This window comes from Vicia villosa, linkage group LG1, assembly GCF_029867415.1.
Source record: "Vicia villosa cultivar HV-30 ecotype Madison, WI linkage group LG1, Vvil1.0, whole genome shotgun sequence".
Lineage (NCBI taxonomy): Eukaryota > Viridiplantae > Streptophyta > Magnoliopsida > Fabales > Fabaceae > Vicia > Vicia villosa.
In genome coordinates this window covers 110,764,103-110,784,771 of record NC_081180.1, presented here as the reverse complement: position 1 = coordinate 110,784,771, position 20,669 = coordinate 110,764,103, and the positions used below count along the sequence as shown (strand labels likewise).

The 20,669-nt window shown below is 35.1% G+C and overlaps 2 protein-coding genes across 2 annotated transcripts; one reads left to right on the top strand and one right to left on the bottom strand.

Annotated features, from left to right (window-relative positions):
• Window positions 1-10,506: 10,506 nt before the first annotated feature.
• On the bottom strand, window positions 10,507-13,515 carry LOC131614310 (protein SMAX1-LIKE 3-like). The gene is made up of 3 exons (XM_058885916.1): window positions 12,236-13,515; window positions 11,917-12,142; window positions 10,507-11,760 (listed from the first exon to the last, which is right to left on the bottom strand). The coding sequence occupies exons 1-3, from the start codon at window positions 13,414-13,416 to the stop codon at window positions 10,636-10,638; spliced, it is 2,532 nt and encodes an 843-aa protein (XP_058741899.1). The 5' UTR covers window positions 13,417-13,515; the 3' UTR covers window positions 10,507-10,635.
• A 3,360-nt stretch (window positions 13,516-16,875) lies between these two features.
• On the top strand, window positions 16,876-20,369 carry LOC131614304 (uncharacterized). The gene is made up of 6 exons (XM_058885911.1): window positions 16,876-17,140; window positions 17,270-17,362; window positions 17,469-17,600; window positions 17,973-18,070; window positions 19,548-19,758; window positions 19,988-20,369. The coding sequence occupies exons 1-6, from the start codon at window positions 17,053-17,055 to the stop codon at window positions 20,071-20,073; spliced, it is 708 nt and encodes a 235-aa protein (XP_058741894.1). The 5' UTR covers window positions 16,876-17,052; the 3' UTR covers window positions 20,074-20,369.
• Window positions 20,370-20,669: the final 300 nt, after the last annotated feature.

The window sequence follows — 20,669 nt, the reverse complement described above, 5'->3', positions numbered from 1 at the left end:
ATAATAATTTTTATATTTTCTTAAAAATGATATATTATTATAGTATTTTATTATTTACCGTATTGTTGAATAGTAAAATATGGTATAACTTTCACTTTTTAGTGTCAAAATACAGTCATAATTTTAGAAAATTTCTTTACCCACCTCTCTATGGGGGTCACCCCCAGCGAAAACCCCACTTTACCCCTGCTTCGGAAATGGATTTCCGAAGTATTTTTTTTCAAAAAAAAATTTCAGACTTCGGAAGTGCATCTCCGAAAACACCAAATGGGGGGTGTTTTCGGAGATGCACTTCCGAAAACACCTTTTTTCAGATTTTGGGGGGTTTCGGAAATGAACTTCTGAATTATGCAGAAACTGTGTTTTTTTTTATGTTTTTGGAAACAGTCTCGTATTTTTAATTAAAGGAAGACGGCAAATAAAATAAGCGACATATAAACAGAAAATACTAATATGATAAAAATAGTAATATATACAAGCCGATCCAAATCCAAATAATAATAGTGTGCGAAAGATACAATCCGAAAACAAAAAAATAAACCCGACCACTACTGGGTATGCCTAACCCTCTCTCCCTGGGACCTCCTCTGCCGCCTGTATGCCGGCGCACGGCCCGCATCAGTGACGATCATCTCCATCACGGCGACTGCCTCTGGACCGCCCTGATGAGCGACACCTCAATCCAACGCGTCCCGCCCAAGCATCTCTATCCGCTGGCAGATCGGCAGGAGATCAATGGCGTGGTCATCCTCGGCCTGCTGGTTCTCCAAGATCTCCTTGTGTGCTGGCCTAGGAGCGCCGGGAGCGTCGGGTGTCAGCAGAGGATGTGACACCCGATAGAACCATGTGACGTATCCCTCCACACTGTGCCAGTCCTGGGTGAACCGAATGCGACGATACTCCTCCGGTACCACATGATGCTCCCAATCCTCAAATATGGCAGTGAGCTGCACTCGGGTCACTGTGTCGGGAGCAGCCTCAAAAGGTGACCTGGGTATCATCTGCACAAATCCGAACTGCCGCATGCACCGCTCAGGGAGATACCGAACCATGGTGCTGGTCCCGCATGCCAACCAGCCAGAATATAAAGATATGCCGTCAAAGGGGACAATATGAGTGTAGTCGTTGAATGGCCTCCAAGTGACGTCATCATGCATCGTGCGGTCCAGGTACCCACGATATGGTCCCACTGCATTGATCCCGCTCTGGAAAACGTATATGGCGGCCCTGGGCATGGCATCATCGTACTCAGGATCAATGTGGAAGCCGTGGATGCGGGAGAAGTAAGAGATGATCCAGCTCTGAAACACTAACACAATAATGTATTAAAAATAAATACGAAACATAAATAAATACGAAACAATTAAAATGAAACGTACCGTAATTAGTGTGCAGGATCCGGTCAACCGCCTCGTCCTCTAGTTGGAGGCCTCATTCAGCTTCTGGTATAGGTATGCCAGAGTAGCTGCCCCCCAGTTCCACTGGTGACCGGTGGTCAAGTCCATGAAGTAGCGGAGGTAGGTCACGTCAACGTACCTCGCACTCTTGTCCACAAAGATCGCAGCGCCTACCACATGCATGTACCAGCACCGGAGAGCGCAGCCACGGTGATACTGTGTAAATAGGTCGTCACCCGCATCCTCGAATTCGGCCGCCGCCACTAGGTGTTGCTCGAAATAAGAGCTCAGTGTGGTGAACCGGATATGAGGCCCACAGTTCGTGATGCACTCAAAGTCAGCAACTTCGGGCTCCATACCCAAATAGAGCGCCATCCATTCACTGGCTTCGATCCTCTGGATCCGGGAGTGGTGCAACAGCGTCCCCGATCGGCAGGTGGAGAAGACACTGCACATCATGCAAGTTGATCGTCATCTCCCCAACCGGTAAGTGGAAAGAAGACGTCTCCTTGTGCCACCGCTCCACAAAGGCCCCCTGCATGCCGTGGCTGATGGTGGAATACCCTGTCATGTAGAGCCCACTAAGCCCTGAAGCTCTCACCGCGTCGTTAAACCACTCGGAAGTCGGTTTAAACAGACTGAAAACCTTCCGGGCGTGGTTCACCATTTTCAACGGCTCTCTCTCCTGTTACAAAAAAAACAAATAAAAAAGTATGTTAAATAGACCGTTAAGAAAATATTGAATAAACGTCTAAATTATAAACAGTTAAATAATGTAGTCGGGCAAATTATAAAAAATACCTCTCCCTCCCAGATACGCCGAGCGACGTGCTCGCGGTAGGTAAGCAGCACGGAAGTGTCATTGGGCCCTTCCGGGTAGCCCTCCTCCTGCTCATCCTCCTCCCCGAGTGGAGGGTCAACATCCGGTACCTCCTCCGCCTCGTGGTATGGCACTGCCACCTCCTCCTCCTCCTCCTCTCGCTGGCAGGAAGAAGATACCCGAGCCAGACGACTCCTCGATCCAGATGTAGAGGTACCCTCGTCCATCTCCATGGGAACTCGCACACGTCGTCCCCGGCCCTGCCCCCGTCCCTGTGTCGACGCCAGCTGCGCCGCCGCCCGCTCGCGTCTAGCCGACGCAGTCTGGGTCTCTCTACCCTGTCTGATGTGTGTTTGGTTGTCTGACATGTTCCTGAAAACAATTGAAATTGATTAATATGCGAGACAACATAAATAACTAAAAAAAATTGCACTTCTGATACAATTCGGAAGTTCATTTCCGAAACTGGGAATGAAGGTGTTTTCGGAAATGAACTTCTGAAACACCCCTGCGAGGAAGTTTTCTGCAACTTCCATGGCAGACCCCAAAAACAAACTTCAAAACTATGTTTAATCATTCTAAACAACCTAAATATCAGTACCAACCTAACCTAATACATTTTTTGCTATTTGTAAACACCCTAATATGAATTTTAATCATAGATCTAAAACTCGAAATGCTTACCGATTGAAGAGATTGGAGGGCTTTTGAATGTAGTATAGCAAGGTTATTGGAGCCTTTGATGTAGCCTTGGAAGTGTTTGCAGAAAATTTCTCTGGGGTTGTGTTTGATGTTGAATTAGGGTAAATGAATGGGGGAGGAGGCTGTTTTGCTTAATCTGCAAAACGCGCAATATTTCAGAAATGAACTTCCGAAATGGTGTTTTCGAAGATGCATTTCCGAAATAAGTCAAATTTTGAAAGAAAAAAAAAAAGGCACTTTCGGAGATGCATCTCCGAAAACACCTTTTTCTTACATTTCGGAAATGCATTTCCGAAGTCAAGGGTATATGTGGTTTTTCACCAGAGGTGACCTAGAAGGTTGGGAGGTGGGCAAAGAATTTTCCTAATTTTATTGACATGGTAAGATATTTATAATTTAAATATTTTCCTTCGTTTACAAAACATCTTTAAAATATCAACACAATAAATATTATTATTTTACTTTTAATAAAAATATTTTAATTCAATTAACTACTATTAATAAAAATATTTTATTAACTAAAATTTAATTTATAATTAAAATCAACATAACTAATTATTATTTTAAAGATATGCATAAAACTCATTAAAGTGAGAGTATTGGAACCTATTTGAAAAAATAACAAATATTTTGGATGTAACTATGAAGTAAATAGTTTCAATTTGTTAATTAATGTTATTTTACTATTAAGAGTCGGTTAAGATTGATGAACTTGAAAACATTGAAAAGAAAAGTCACACAATCTTTTCAAAAGGCGGTAGGTTTCTTGTAAGTTAGGGAAAACACATAAATTTAGATTAATTCATAGTTTCTTTTGTTTTTTCTTTTCTAAAGAAAGGTCAATTTAATTTTTGTCTCTTCTTTGCATCTTTTAGAGCATGAAGAATCAACTTGTACATATCATTAAGCTTTTGACACTTTGCTAGCAATATTTGGTTGATCACTTGAGTTTGGTTAACTTTTGTTTTACATACTTTCAAGGAAAAGGAAAATAAAAAAGAAAAAGAAAAGAGAATAATTCTTTAATTTTATGCTATGGTTATTAATTGCTTAAAGGATGCTAATAATGTTTAAAAGAGAGTTTGAGAAAAGGACATGTTTGTTCTGTTATACGGTGGGTAGTTGTGTTTTTTTTAAAAAGAAAATTCATTTGAATTTTGATGATTTCTTAGAAGATTGTAGAGTTTGAAAATTTACTTTGAATTTTTTTGGTAGAAAACAAGTGTGCTAGTTTACACCTTAAGCAAGATAAACACATATAGCGGTGTAGATATTTGAAATTAACATTTATTAAATATTGGTTAAAATTAAAACAATGATTTTCAACTTGTTTGTGGTAGTTGATTAGAGTAGGTGAGAATTTCAACTAAAAAAAGAATTTAGTCAGAATCTCCGACATAATTCTAGAGTCCGGTTTGATTTATTTAATAAAAATTGTCATACTCAATTATTTAAAAAACTTATTTATTTTAACTTGTCAAGCTTAATTTCTAATATATATATATATATATATATATATATATATATATATATATATATATATATATATATATATATATATATATATATATATATATATATATATATATATATATATATATATATATATATATATATATATATATAGAAGATAGACGAAGGAGGATTTTGTGCACTTTTTCAATCATTTTCATGGGGGCGGAACTTTATCGAAGGCTATCTCATCTTCTTTCTTGACTTTGGTTCCGAAATCTCCAAATCCAATGGGATTGGATGATTATAGGCCCATTTGTTTGGTAGGTTGTTTGTATAAGGCTATTTCAAAACTCTTAGCGGGGAGATTGAAGAAAGTGTTGAACTCTATTATATCTCCGTGCCAAAGTGCGTTCGTTCCGGGAAGACATCTTCTAGATGGGGTTTTGGTGGCAAATGAGGTTGTTGATTTTGCGAAACAAGAAGGTCGAGGTTGCTTGTTATTCAAGGTTGATTTTGAAAAGGCATACGATAGGGTTTCTTGGAATTTCCTTAGAAATATGTTGGTGAGGATGGGGTTCGGAGGAAAGTGGCAAAGATGGATGGAGATGTTGATTTTTCGTAGTTTCATGTCCGTTTTGGTGAATGGTAGTCCGACAAAGGAGTTTATGGTGGAGAAGGGATTGAGGCAAGGAGACCCTTTATCCCCCTTTCTCTTTGTGTTGGTGGCGGAGGGTTTAGCGGGTCTTATAAAGAAATCGAGTGAAGTAGGCGAATTCAAGGGTTTGGATTTTCGTGGGGGTTGTACCATAGACATTCTTCAATTTGCGGATGACACCCTTTTAGTGGGGGAAAGCTCTTGGAGACAAGTGTGGGCGATTAAGGCGGCGCTTCGGGCCTTCGAGTTGGTGTCGGGTCTTGGAATAAATTATCACAAAAGTAAGTTGATCGGAATCAATGCTAGCGCTTACTTTTTGGAGGCGGCTTCCTATGTTTTGTCTTGTAAGGTGGAAGGGAGCGTGTTCACTTTCCTTGGAATAAGGGTAGGATGCAATCCGAGGAAGAAAGAATCGTGGGACCCTCTTGTTTCAAAAATAAGAAGGAGATTAGCGGGTTGGAAGAACCGATTTCTTAGCTTGGGAGGTAGAATCACTTTGGTGAAATCAATCCTTAGCTCTCTTTCGATTTTCACTATGTCTTTTTATAAGATGCCTTCTTCGGTGATTAAGGAAGTGGGGAGGATTCAAAATAATTTCTTGTGGGGCGGTGGCACGGGAGAGAGAAGAAAGATTCATTGGGTTAGTTGGAAGAATGTGTGTCTTCCGACTCCGTTAGGAGGTCTCGACATAAAAGATGTTGGCATTTTTAACCTTGCTCTTCTTAACAAATGGAGGTGGAGGATTTTAGTTGGTGAAGAAGCGCCTTGGTACAATGTTTTAAAAGCTCGGTACGGTGACTTGGTTATGAATTCCTTTTGTGGAGGTATGTCTTCTTCTATTAACTCTTCTTCTATCCTATCTTCTTCTTCTTCTTCGGTGTGGTGGAAAGATCTTATCTCAATCGGTAACATTTCGGTGGAGGATCCGTTAGTGGTGAATAGTAGAATAGCGATTGGGAACGGGTGTACCACTCCGTTTTGGGAATCGTGTTGGATAGACGACCTTACCCTTAAGGTTCGTTTTCCTAGGCTTTTTTCGGTTTCTTCTTTGAAGAGGGTGGCGGTGGCTTGTATGGGTGGTTGGGTAGACGGTATTTGGAAGTGGGGGAATTTCGGGGTTAGTACGGGTGAGGAAGCCGTTCCGGAGGTGGGGTCCGAGATGGACTTGCTTAGTTCTTTGTTGTTAGGCCGTGAGGGCCCGAAGGAAGGTAGAGACAAGATCAAGTGGAGTGGGACGGGTGACGGTGTGTTTTCCGTGGCTTCTTGTTATGATTTTATTGCCGGTTTTTCTTACCCGCGTGGTCCTCTCAATAGATTTGAGGGAGCAAAGGATTTAATTTGGAAGATTCAAGTGCCTTTCAAAATTAAGGCGTTTGGTTGGAGGCTTTTAATCAATAGGCTTCCAACTAAGGATTTATTGGCATATAGGGGTGTTAATTTGTCTATAGATAACTCTTTTTGTGCGTTTTGTGGGGTTATTCCGGAAAGTTGTGACCATTCTTTTTTCAAGTGTGACAAGGCGAAATTGGTTTGGAGAGAAATTGCGGTGTGGATTGGGAAACCGGAGAACGGTGCGGAAGAAGAATGCTTAGCTAGCTTTATGGATTGGTACCTCTTTTGTAAAAAAAAGAAAGTTAAAGAAGGAAAATGTGGTGTGATTTGGTTGGCTATTTTGTGGATATTTTGGTTGACTAGGAATGGTTTTTGTTTCCGGAATGAAGGTTGGGTTGTGGATAATACGGTTTGGAATATTAAATCTTTGTTATGGAAGTGGTCGTTTTGCGGAGAAATTACGCATCCAATACATAGTTTCTATGAGTTTACAAAGGATCCTTTGTTGTTTCTCTCTTAACTGTATTTTGGTTTGTAATCTCTTTCCGGTGGGTTTTTGTTTTTTTCCGCCGTTTGTGTAACAGGTTTGAGAACCCTTAGTTCTCCTATTAATACCATCTTGCTTACACAAAAAAAAATATAGAAGATAGACGAATAAAGAGAAACAAACGTTAATGAATAAGATCGATCTTTGTTAAGATAGTTCGTCAATAATCATACCTCTACGATAATATAGTATGTATAAAATTCAAATGAGTCATACTCAATAATTTTCACAAATCTCAAACCTAAGTGAAGATTTTCTACAAGATCCTCAAATTCTAGCAATGGGAAGTGTACATCTCCAACTTAACACTGAAAAACATGTATCAAGTCTAAGCAATGTTTGAACTTGTCACTGATAACTGATTTGATCAACATATCAGTTGCATTCTCTGAAGTATGAACATCTTTAAGTAATATATGTCCAGATGCAAGTAACTCTCCGATGTTTTTAAACCTCACATCAATATGTTTGGTCTTGGCATGATACACTAGACTGTTAGCAATTCTATAAGCCAAAAGGATTCTTTGGTAGCTTCATATATTGACATGTACTATGTTATAGACCTCTTATTATATCCATATCACAAGCATAGTTTGAATCCCGAAGTATCACCCTCTTCACTGCTAAACATGATAAGATGATTCATTGTACCCTTCAAGTATCTAAAAACTTATTTGACTGCTTTCCAATGAAGCTTGCATGGTTTGGACATAAACTTACAAACTTGACTTATAACTTGTACCAAATCAAATCTAATACATATCATAGTATACATTAAACAAGCAATGCCATTAGCATAAGGAACTTTGACATTTACTCGGCTTCTACATTTGTATTTGAACACTAATTCAATGAGAGTTTAAAGTGAGTTTCCAATGGACTACCCATAACCTTTGATTACTGATGTCAAGCTTTTCTAGCACCTTTTAAACATAATTTTTCTGAGAGAGCCATAATTTTCTAGCACTCTTATCCCTGTGAATTTCCTTACCAAAAATATTCTTTGCAACACCTATGTTTTTCATGTCAAACTCATTTTCCAACATAAATTTCAATTCATTTACATCATATAAACGATCAGCATCAATCATCATATTATCAAAATACATTAACAAGAAAATAAATAAGTCATCATCAAGGCTCCTAACATAAACACAACAGTCATACTCACACTTTCTGTAGTCAATATGAAGCATGTATGTATCAAAGTGCTTGTACCATTGCATTGGAGATTGCTTTAAACCATACAAAGATCTCTTCAATTTACAAACTAGTATGCCATGTCCAGTGTCACCCAAACCACTTTGGTTGTTCCATATAAATTTTCTCATCTAAATTATTGTGAAAAAGTGTTATTTCACATCCATCTGCTCTAAATGCATGTTTTGACTGACTACCAAGGTTAACAAGATCATGATGAAAGTATGTATGATGACCGAAGAGAAAATTTTATCATAGTTAATCCCCTTCGACTGTGAGTACTCCTTTGCTACAAAACAAACCTTGTACTTTTCCCATTCTTTTTATGTTACCGATGATTTTTTTCTTGAACACCCACTAACAGCCTATGACTCTTTTCTCTTTATTAGGAAGTTGAACAAGTTCGCATGTTTGATTTTTCTTCAAGGACTCCCTTCCTTCACCATTGCATCTGTCCAATTATCTTTCTTCTGGATAGCTATAGCCTCTCTAAAGATGAAAGGATCACTAGAATTAGTAAGAAAGGCTGCTAAGTCTTCATACCCATATATTTTTCTAGTGGCTTGGTTGAACAATGCACTATGTCACATACAAGAATATAATCACGTACTCCACCTGAAACATCAGATATGTGTTATGCTTTTTCAGCCTTGAACTGAACACGACATTGTTTCTGAAGTACACAATACTTGCACAAATTCATCTTGCAACTATGAACACCATTCAATAGAGTTCTCTTATAGAGTTCAATCATTCGACACTCATTAAGACGACTCAAAAGCATATGTCAGAGTTTGGTTTAATCATTAGCAAACTCAACTAATACAACTTCACCTACAATAGTGTTTCCTAACAGTATATAGATGTTACTTGTAATCACCCTTGCTCTCATCACTATCAATGCACCATTCCTAACTTTCATAATGTCCCTCTCTCCATCATACATGTAGGAGAAACCATTTTCTTGTAGAGTACATTGGAAAACCAAGTTCTTACTAAATTATGGAATATATCTGACATCTTTCAATGCTCGCACGCCGTCAACATCCTTCGCAATTTTAAATTGTCCAACTCTAGTAAACAAATCGAAAGTTACCATATCTGAATGTAGTGAATTATTTCTGGCGTGATGTCACGTGATAAGAACAATCAGAGTCAAGAATTCACATGTCTGCATTCCAATGCCTAATCTTTTTGCAACTATAACACTCAGTTATTTTCTGATTCTTGGATTCAAACCTCTTCTTTCGAAATAATTTGTTCTACCAAACCTTGTTTCTTTGAATTTCGCATCAGAATTAACTGCCGCCTGATATCAATTATTAGAACAACAACCAATATAAAAGAATAAAGAGAAACAAACATAAAAGATAATGGATATGATGTGTAAAATATTACAACTGCTGTATTTTTAAAGTTAAATTTAAATATAAGATTCCTACTTAAACAAGAAAGAGAATTGTTCTTAAAATAATATCTATTATTGATTGCCTAATTATGTAAGATAATTAGTTATATTGATAAACAAATAATTCACAAAGTTGAAAATTCAATAGAAATCTCAGTTGGCTATACTAAAAAAAGTTTTAAAAAAATTAATAAAGCATAAAGACTTTTTTTAATAGAACCACACATTTAAGGACAGAAATAGGAGTATCTTTATATTCCAACTACCACATATTTCTTTTAATAGAACAAGTGTTGGTAATTAACCGTCCTATTAGTATGAACTCTTTAACTCATTCATCTCTTTCAATCCTTAACTCAAATGAGTTAAGCCATTCAAAACACCCTACCATAGTGCTTCCTAATGATATTCAAGTACTTAATTCAACTATAGTTGCTTTTGAACATCTACAACTCATTATTTCAAACAAATACCTTTGGTACACATTGTTTTTCTTTCTTTGCATAATGCTTAAGCTATGAATAATTCTTCCAAACCTTTTCAAACCTCTGTCCTTCAACTCCTAATGAAATGCATTTGAATAATGCATCCTTAACAACATGCCATAATATAAATTCCACATTCTTTGCTCAAACAATCTAAATCCTTAACAATATGTTAGATAATCCATATAAAGTGATGTGACAATATATTCTGTGAGATATTATTCTTTTTAGTTCCTCTTGACCCTACATTGCACTTTTCATGTTTTTTTTCCAACAGTACAATTGACACATTTCACTTGTACAATAAATCTATTCACTCTTCTTTTTTCAAAAACTAGTAGAGAATACAGCCAATTTTATAACACAAGATTGATAAATAAAGTTGAAACATTATAGTACTGCACTGTCCTCACAAATAATTGTATCAAATATTCAACTGTCTGCCAAACATTTCAGTTTCATCAATAACACATTAGTTAGAACAGAAACCAAATCTCATTTAGTTAAACATATATACAAGTTGAACAAACTATAACTGAAAAAAACAATACAATTTGAAGAAAAAAAAGTTCCACTCAAATTTAACATATATTAATTCAACATTTTTTTTTCTTCTCTATCACAATCACAAATCTTAGATGTTAAAACTAATTTTCTTATCAACTAACTCAAGAATACTAGTAGTGTCTGTGTTATCATGATCTTCAATGGAAATATTCAGATCCAAAGAGAGGTTTAGAGAATTTTCATGATCCTCTATCATGGTCTCTTTCCCTTTGTTTTCACCACATGATGATGATGGTTGTGACTTTGACATTGAAGAAGGGAAATTTTCAGAGGTGAAAATGATAATTGCATCCTTGAGAGGAATTGATTCACCATCAGGAACTGTTAAACTTCCACTTTGAATAGCTTTCTTGATACCCTTTTGAGTGAAGTGATCAACTTGTTCAAAATCTTCCATGAAGAACACTCTATGAGGATTCTCATTCATTGCTTCACCAAATCTTTGCAAATAAGTGCTTCCAAACTCATCTCTTGGTCTCTTCTTTTTGGATTTTTCGTCGCTTGAAGAATCCTGATCTTCCCCTAAGGAAGAAAAAGTGCTTATGCCAATTGTCATAAAGTTGGTGTAAGATCCAAAAACAACTTTTGCTAGCTCCTTTGAGATATTCTCTTTGGATTGAGAATCATCGCCGAGAAATAACATCCAAGTTTCTTGCTTATCTCTTTTTCTCATACCTGATCTACAAAAAAGGACAGTACTTGCAATCTCTTGAATGGCTTCTTTATATTGTGGAAACTTGTTCTCCAAGGCATCACAGAGAATCTTGAGATTCTCTTCATTATGTTCATTGAACATTTCACTGCTCTCTAAACCTTCCACTGCTTCACTTGAAGAGGCTGAGTTTGGACTTGAGTTTGGATTTGACAAAAGTTCTGGTTTCGGAACATTTCGATGTGGCATGAACATTATCAAGTTACCATCATAACAATCATCATCATCATCACCACCAGCATTTTCAGTGTACAATAGCTCACATTCTTTTGGTGATTTTTCTTGTTCAGAAATCATAGGCCAATTTAGATGATTTTGTTGGAAAGTAGACTTTTTTTCGAGCGAGGAAAATGAAGTCGGTGATGAAGGGGTTGATGATAAAACAAACAAATCTTGTTTATCGAGAATCGAAGGTTTTCTGTGTACTGATTTGCATATTGAGTTCCATTTCTTGCACAGATCCTTAAGCCTTGCATTCTCCTGTTTCATAGAGGAAAAAAAACAATAAGAAAATAGAAAAAGGACAAAACTTAATGAAAAATTTAATCAAAATACACCGTTCGTATAAAAAGTTCTACACTGTCAATCAATCGTAACTGTTAGATCTTAAAAATGATCTTCCATTAAGAAACATACCTGATCTTCCATCATGTAGCTTCTTTCTTGTTTACAACTTTGAAGCCATGATGGCAAGCTAGAACTGCATGCTTTCTTGCTTGAATTGTAACTCAAACTCTGAGCTTCATTTTCAAATTTCATTGAACAATCCTTGCAACAAGTTAGATACTTTCCAACTCCTACTTTATCTTCAAAAGCCAAGTCCTTGAATAACACCATGCTTCTCTCCTTAGCTTGATAATCACTATAAATAATGTAAAACATAAAAGATGTTAATTCATCACAAAAAACACTTAATAAAAAAAGAACAAGAGTTTCAAAAGAATCTTAAAATTACCTGTCAAAATTCAAACTTAGGCTTAGGCTTCCAACAGGAACTGTGAAAGGATGAAGCTCCCAAATAGATTCTAGAGAATGGTAACATGTTTTACACTTCATGTATGTTTTGAAATTCGAAATCCCCATAAGCCATAATCTAGTACTCTCACCACTTCCACTCACCAACTTTTTAACCTCCATAACCATATGCTCAACAGAACAATAGTAGCTCCTTTTTTGCTCACAGTAACTTGACCAAAACTCAAACAACCATTTCAAATCACCTAAATATAGAATCACCCCTCTTCCCATATAGCTTTTCACTAGGCTTCTAACTTCCACAAACTTCTTTTCAACTTCCTCTTTGCTTATACTCCTAAAGCACATCAAAGGAAGACTCACAATTTGCACATATCTTAACTCATTAGGAACATTACCTACCTCAAATCTCTCCATCACTCCCTTAGCTACTCCCTCGGCATTCGAAACACTCTCTCCTACAATCACAGTGTTTCTTCTCCTCTTCACTAGCTCATTCAACACACTTGTTACATCATCATTGTTAACATATTCTATAGGCTTGGTGTTGGTGTTGGTGAATGAATTCGAACCGCCGAGGCTAAGAGTTTGAGGAGGCTTAATGTTAATGCTAATTTCTTTCTGTGAAGAAACTTCCATTGGAAGAGCTTGTTCCACTTCAACTCTTGCTTTCACAAGAGTACTAGAGAAACCAGCTTCTCTCATAACTCTACTAACACTTGGATCATCAAGTATAGAGATTATCAGCTGCTCAACTTCAATCTTCAAGGCCAGAATATGCTGCTGCTGCTGCTGATTCTCGATCGTCCCGCGCCGTTGGTGAGCCTGAGCACGTTTGAAAGCTGCAACCAAAGCATTAGAAAGTGAAGGAGAAGTTGAATACTGAGGACCTAAAAGTGGACTTTGTGTTGAAGCTGGTAAGCGGTTAAGTGCAACATTGAAACAAAGCTCAAGAGCTTTGCATTGAAGAGGGTGAGAATGACATTGAAGACAAGCTTTTCTTAATAATCCAGTTGAAGTTGCAAGCATGGCACTAGCAACATGAAGAGGTGTGACTTGTGCATGGCCTCTTCTTGTTGCTAGGTTCACTGCTTGTTTAACAACAGTAGCAGCTTCTTGTGTAAGTGCTTGAAGTTGAATACTGCAAATTCCTCCTCTCATGATGATATTGGTTAGATAGAGAGAGAATGAGAAAGAGAGAGAGAGAGAAAAGAAAGGTTATAGTTGGTTTGATAGAATAAGAGGAAGAAGTGGAAGATATAGATATAATGTATGAATATTGTGCCTTTCTTGTCAGGGAGGTAAATTTTGGCTTTTTATATGAAAGTGATTTTGGTTATGAGATATGAAACTTTCTCTTTCTTTATTGTACATGCAAAGTTATGTGGATTAACAAAAGCTTCTGTTACATGATAACGAGAGAAGTATAAAAAATATATAAATAGAAAAAGTAAGTATATAGTGACTATAGGTATAGCTTTAAACATTATGAATGGAATAAATGACTTTTGTTAAGAATAAGCTAAACTTAAAAACATGAAGAAGAGAGAAAAAGAGAAAAAGGGTTATTGAGGAAATTAAAACAAATAAGAAAAAGAAGTAGAGGACTGTCTGTCTGGTTGAATAGACATGGAACTACAGTAGTGGTGTGAGAGAGGTTTATAGGCTTTAGCTTTTTATCTTTTTTTGAGGAGAAGAAGGAATAATAATAATAATAATATTGCTTTTGAATGATTGATGGAATAATGAATGAATCACAAACTAACAAATAAAAAAGATTGTGTGAAAAATTATTTTGTTTTTTTTATTTTTAAAATAAATATATTGTTACATTCAGTTGTGAAAAGTTGGCTTTCTTCAGCATTTTAATGAGTCTAAATCATGGTTTTCTGTTGTCTGACATATTTTTGGAAATAAGATGACATAATGTAAGAGATGAAGAAGGAAGATCTTAACATGGAATAAATTTTTTATGCATAATTAAAGTAATATAGTTTTTATAAATATAACTCTTTATAAATTCTTAAATTAATTCAGCGTTTCCTGTTCTTTTTTCTTCTCATTGAATGTGGAAGAGTAGATAAAAATAATAACAATAAGTATTATTTAATTATTTTCTGTAAGTATATATGTACTTCAACACTTTAATGTATATTATAGTTTTATTGTTTAAATTTAATTTTTTTTTTTTTTTTAATATTAATTTTATCTAATTATTTGAGTTATTCCCAAGTTTGTGCGATGAAATTTCTGTTGTGGTGAGTTTTATTTTTATCATTGATGAATAATTTAGATGTTTCGTAATATATTACATAACAAATTAAGTGTAACAACAATTGGACTAGGTTTAGCATATCTCTCATAATTACTTTTGTCTCTTCTCCATCATCATCTCATCTATTACTTTTTGTTGATAAATCATCTCATCTACTATTTTACTTTTATTGATAAATCATCTCATCTGTGAAGTGTTTTTGGCATTGTTTTAAAAATCAGACTGGCCGGTTGGACTGGTCGAACCGGGAATCGGTCAGGCAACCAGACTGATTTAATAGCTGGATCAAGAATGTCATTGAACCGGTGTGAACTGGTCAAAACTGGTGTAAACCGTTAAAATCGAGAAAACCGGTGGTTTAAATGCATTTTTTAATTTTTTTAATTTTTTTTAATTTTAAAAAATTAAAACAATGTCATTTTGACTATTTTAATTAAAAATTTAAATAAAAAATAAAATAAAAAAATAAAAAAATGGTTGTAGATGCAGTTGATTTTGTTACAAATGATTTTGATATTGAAGAAGGAGATCTCAACATTAAAATGGTATTTTAAGCATTCCATCATTATACCATAATTGTTTTATTCTTTAATAATGTATATTTATGTTATAATATATTAATATTAATCTTTTTGTTTATAAAAAATAATTTAAAAACTTTTAATATTTTAGAAAATATTTTTATAAAAATCATTTTTTTTTAAATGTTCATTTTTTAAAGTTAAAATAAACTGATCAAATTATGTAAATAAAATATTAGGTGTTATAATCTCTGGATTAAGTGGATACACGCATATTATCTCAAAAATGATAACATCATGAATATGAATATATAACCTGAGAGGGTTGGTCCAGCGGAAGGGAGCTCGGGTCCCAAGGGTTTGCTCTCCTGGTTCAACGGTTGGTGCAGAATGGGGAAAAGTTTAAAATGAAAAGAGTTTATCTAGCTCTGCAAAATAATACAAGCAGAGTCTTTTGGAAGGTTTTGCTCTTAAGAACCTGGCAAGGCCTCGTGCAATGAACGACTAGCGTCAAGAGACGAGTGTAAAAAAAATTTACATCGATGTGTCGTTTTGCTAGGGGTGTTTAAAACCGAACCAATTCAATAGAAAATTGCAAACTGAACCAAATTAAATCCAAACTGTAAAAACCGCATTTGGTTCGTATGTGTTTGGGTCATCTTTTAACAAAACCGCACAGTTCGGTTTAGTTTGTGGTTTGTATTTTGAAAACCGAACTAAACGAATCAATTCAAACTGCATTATGTTACAATCTAAATTTTACTTAACTCACGTCCAACACAAACATAAACCTATTATACCTTAGCCTTATGATTACGGACAATTTTCTCATCCTTTCACTTATGATTTTAGTTTCAGTCTTTTCAAATATCTCTTAGCATTTTTGCGCCTTCTTCACCATATACATCTTGCATCTTCTTCTTTAATCGCTACTCTCTTATATTCTTTCTTTTCACCTTCTCATTTTTATGTAAATGTTTCCTCTTTGAATTTTATTCTTATCATACATCTTCTTCTCTAATCTCTCATCTCTTATATTCTTTCTTTTTCATCTTCACTAATATCTTCTCTCTTATGTTTTTTTAATGTTATTATTTTATGTTTATTATTCCACTTTTGCCCAATCTAACTTTTACATATTAAATGGGAAGTTGTTGTCAAAATATGATGAGCTTTGGTGTTATTTGGTAGTATATGAATGATTAAATACAAATTTATATTGTCATTTATATGTGTATGTATAACTCAATAAAATATTTGTAAAAAATTGAACCAACCGAACCAAAGCAAACCACATAAGTTTAATTTGGTTTGGTTTTTTTCTAAAAGCTGGCCGATATATAATGGAATTCTTTTGCGGTTTCGATGATTTTTAACGTAAAAACCGCAAACACCTCTACATTTTACCATATCATACAAGTTATTTGAAATTTTCAGTCTTGACCGAATACATTATAATCAATGGTTGATAACACATATCTTTTTTTCCTTTCTAAAATAAATAAAAATTATATTTTTCGAAATGTTGTTATGGCACTAAATTCAAAGTTTGACTCAAAATAAATATATTTTTAACGTATGTATGTTCCAGCAAATTCAAATTTTGAGTTAGGCGTAAAAAAATGAAAAATTGTTTTTACTTGTGTCACACAATTCATGATCTTAGGGGTGTCAATGATATATAATAAGTGGGTGCAAGGAAGATTTTCCAAAATATTCTAATCGAAAGCCCAATCCACTTAATTTTGAAGAGGCCCATTATCATCTATAAAAAAACACATTTAAACTTCTAAAACCTTTCTTTCAAGGAAAATTAAACCTGAGAGCTGCATCGAACTCTAAAATCAACACCATCGCCTCGCCGTAAAGAGCAAAAACTGACCGGAAAACGCTATCCTCTCCACAAAATAGAGTCTCCGACGAACTCCACTCTTTCATAAAGCATCGTGATTGACCATAAAGACACTAAAACTCTGACTCACAGATTGAATTTTTGCAATAATGAAACTAAATAAGAGACCAATTAGGGAAAACAAGGAAAAAATAAACAAGCTTCATATTGCTGATGTTGAAACCATGAACAGTGATGGTATAGAAATTCAAGTTTTTTTTTTCTTCTTTTGGTGATTTATTAAATGTATTTTAGTTTTTATATTATTGTATAGATACATTTATTTATGTATTTTTACTAAATTGTTTTGAACTATCCATGATACAGATAGATTAGTTCAACATTCTGATTTGAAGGTAGTGCAGATCAAAGGCTTCAAGAGGAATAGAGATTCTAGTATTAAAGCAGCTTTGAGGCGTTGTAATATAAATAAAACATTTTGTTTTTTGGTTGATTCCATTCTTGTATTATGAAATACCATGACTTTATGTTCATATTCCTCATGGAATTTATCCTTGTTTTGTAGGTAGATCAAAAGAAGATAAGAGAAAAAGAAGAAAGGAGGTTCTAGAATCACCGGAAAAGACGAAACAAGATCATTGGGATGAATGTCCTGTCATTTCTTGCGGAGATGATGATTGCTCAAATGGAATGAAAAGTATGAATTGCTTTTTTTAGGAAGATTCAAATTTGAATTTGCTTATAAACTATAAATATTATGTACATATTCAATGTTCTGACTTATATTTTTGTAATGCCAGCATGATTACATAATGAGGTACACATTGCACAATGTGGTTGTGAATCTTGTGATGCATACTCATATAAATATGATAGACCTTTCAACATTCTTTATATTTACTTTCATGTCATAAGAGCGGGGATGTAAACATATTGTTTAACATTATTCTTTCAACGGGTTGGCTTTTGGATTGTGGTGCATCTTTCTACTGTTTGCATATTTGCATGGTATTGTTTATTTATCATCATGCATGGTATAGTTTCTGATTGGGGAATACTCAAACTACAGAATGGATCAAGGAATACCATCAAAGTAAACCAGGGTTGGAGGTATTGCAAAATCAAATCGACGACTTTGTAACTGATTACGAGGAAAAATTGGAAGAGGTAAATCTTTTTAAATCTTCAAATTTTACTACTTCATGCAGATTAGATAGCCTTTTTCCCAGTTGGGATAGTAATCAAGTTGGCAAGAATTTTGTTATATATTGAATTTAAATTGATGTCGGATCGAAAAATCTTCTATTTAGAGTTCTCTTTTGTACACTTTCTAGTTCTATGGCTTTGAAATTTACTAGTAAAAGGTATTTTCATTGATAAGTAGAGAGGGCTTTAACGCATAAATCCAAAGACAGAGAGCTTTTCTGTTTCTGGGATATGATTGTTGATTTTAAATATGGCTTTAGGATGTCAATGAATGTAGTTTTTATTCATAGAATGAATTGATATATATCTCACAGATGTGAAGTTGTAGACACAGATTAGAAGTTTGTTTTTGTTTAGATGTTCTTGCATGCATAGTCAGCATAAAAAGTGATTTTCTCTAGACATCGTGTGTGCTTTTCATGAGCATAATACAACTCATCTGGAAAGAAAGGATGTAATTGATAGAAATGTGGTATTTTATGAGAAAGGATAGGAAATATCTCCCTTGATTATAGAACAATAATGCAGAACCACAAGGGCCTGCAACTTCTTTGCCCAATGGCCATTATATCCTCTAAAATGACTAGAAATCATCCTCTACTCTCCTTTTATTTATAGGCAACATGCCTTGTTTCTTCTAACAATCTCAGCTCAATAACTATACTTATTAAGAAACTATATGACCAACAGTTCTCATGGTCACCTAACAATACTCCCTGAAAACATTTACCTTGCGTTTGCTGAAAACATAATTCCGCCATGGTACCATTCTCTGATACATGATTGCCAAGATACAGATGGGAGCCAATAATAAGCTCTGGGCTCTGCAGACTTTCAATGCTCACATCACAACAATAGCTAGCTTAATACTTATAGCTGTGGCATTTATTCTGCCATTCATGTTTCCATAAGAATTCTATAAATTGTCTGTCCTTTTCTCTTCGCCATAGCTGCAGCAACTGGGACATATGTTTCAGCAAGGGGAAGAGTGAATTCATAGATAAATTGGAATGCAAATATCAAATTACTTCCCACGAAAACTTTGATGATTCTTTTCCTTGAGAGTTTCTTTCCCCCTATCAAATATTGAACAACTCTTGAATTCCTCATCATCCACTGCTCAAAATTGGAGCTTTGATACCAGTTGATAGGAACTGCATCAGATGGTAGAAAAATGGTGTTTATTGATGGAAAACAGTTGTACACTATGTATTTGAGAGGCCTTGTACTGTCCTCAACAGTGCCCTTTAGTCTCTCCTTTCTGTTATTTATAGTCTCTCGTCTCACACCCCTAACTAACTAACTAACTAATTGACTTATTCACTTTGTGATCCGCGGGTGTTTAATCATCCACATTCAATATTCAGTTGCAACTTACGAGTGATCACACAATTTGTTACTTATTATTTTTTGTTTCTTTATTTTTTGGTCAATACAGGAACGAAAAGCAAAAGAAGCCCTTGTTGCAGAAGGAGGATGGACAGTGGTTCAACACCACAAGGGTAGGAAGAAAACAACTGATTCTGAAAGTGGGATTGTTGTGGGTTCAGTTGCTCAAGCTGCTGTGGAGAATAAATTGGCCAAAAAGAAACCTCAAGAAGTTGGTCTAGATTTCTACCGCTTTCAAAAAAGAGAAGCTATGAGAAATGGTATGATTTATTTTTTGTAATTTTTTACCTTATCCTAAATAATGTTTAACCACTTTTTATGTCATCAAAAAAATTTCCTAATGTTTTACCATAAAAATCTGCATCAACCTGGAATTGAAAGTATCTTATAGATGATGTTAGGGAAACTTTAGAGTGCTAGTTGGTAACATTCACAATTGATTTTGATTGATGATCAAACTGAGATAAACCATTCATGTTTTGCTTGCAGAACTAATGGAGTTGCAGCTCAAATTCGAGGAGGATAAAAAACGTCTGCAACAGCTGAGAGCTGCCAGGAAATTTAGACCTTATTAATTGATGTTGATAGCAACCAACGTTGATGGTTCTTTTCTTTGGGAGAGGGGATTATAGTTATGATGATCTGAAGATGAGTTTTCCTAGATTTATCATTCCAATTTTGAGGAAAATATTTGTAAATGTAAATTTAAGTTGAAAATATTTGAAAATTCCTAGGGAAGTCGTTAATTTAATTTGATTTTTAGTGCTAGCAACACAATTTCTAATTGCGCTTAAATATTTGTCACCTTCTATAATGTATTGCTGATTTGAATTTCTCACATGGGTGGAGACAGTCCAGCTTAGAGCCTACAGTCAAGTCAAGGTCACATGGAGACCAGTCTAGTTAGCTATGTTCCAATCTATTAGTACTAATATTCCTGTCTAAAATATTTCTCCATCAACAATAGAATGTGGTCACTTGAACAAGTGATTTTGACATGACATGACTCTATGGCTAAAAGAATAATAATGTGAAACTATGAATAAACTTTTAGTCGCAGAGCAACAAAATTCTAACTGAACTCAACTTAAACTCAATATTATGGCAGTCCCCGGCAACGGCGTTAAAAACTTGATCGGTAAAATAGCAAGTGTACTATTTTGCCTCTTGT

Coding starts and splice junctions, on each gene's coding strand:
- LOC131614310 (XM_058885916.1), bottom strand. CDS start 13,416: ATGAGAGGAGGAATTTGCAGTATTCAACTTCAAGCACTTACACAAGAA. Junction 12,143..12,235: donor CTAAGTTTGAATTTTGACAG/GTAATTTTAAGA, acceptor CATTATTTATAG/TGATTATCAAGCTAAGGAGA. Junction 11,761..11,916: donor GCTACATGATGGAAGATCAG/GTATGTTTCTTA, acceptor TCTATGAAACAG/GAGAATGCAAGGCTTAAGGA.
- LOC131614304 (XM_058885911.1), top strand. CDS start 17,053: ATGAAACTAAATAAGAGACCAATTAGGGAAAACAAGGAAAAAATAAAC. Junction 17,601..17,972: donor TTGCTCAAATGGAATGAAAA/GTATGAATTGCT, acceptor CTCAAACTACAG/AATGGATCAAGGAATACCAT. Junction 18,071..19,547: donor ACGAGGAAAAATTGGAAGAG/GTAAATCTTTTT, acceptor TGGTCAATACAG/GAACGAAAAGCAAAAGAAGC.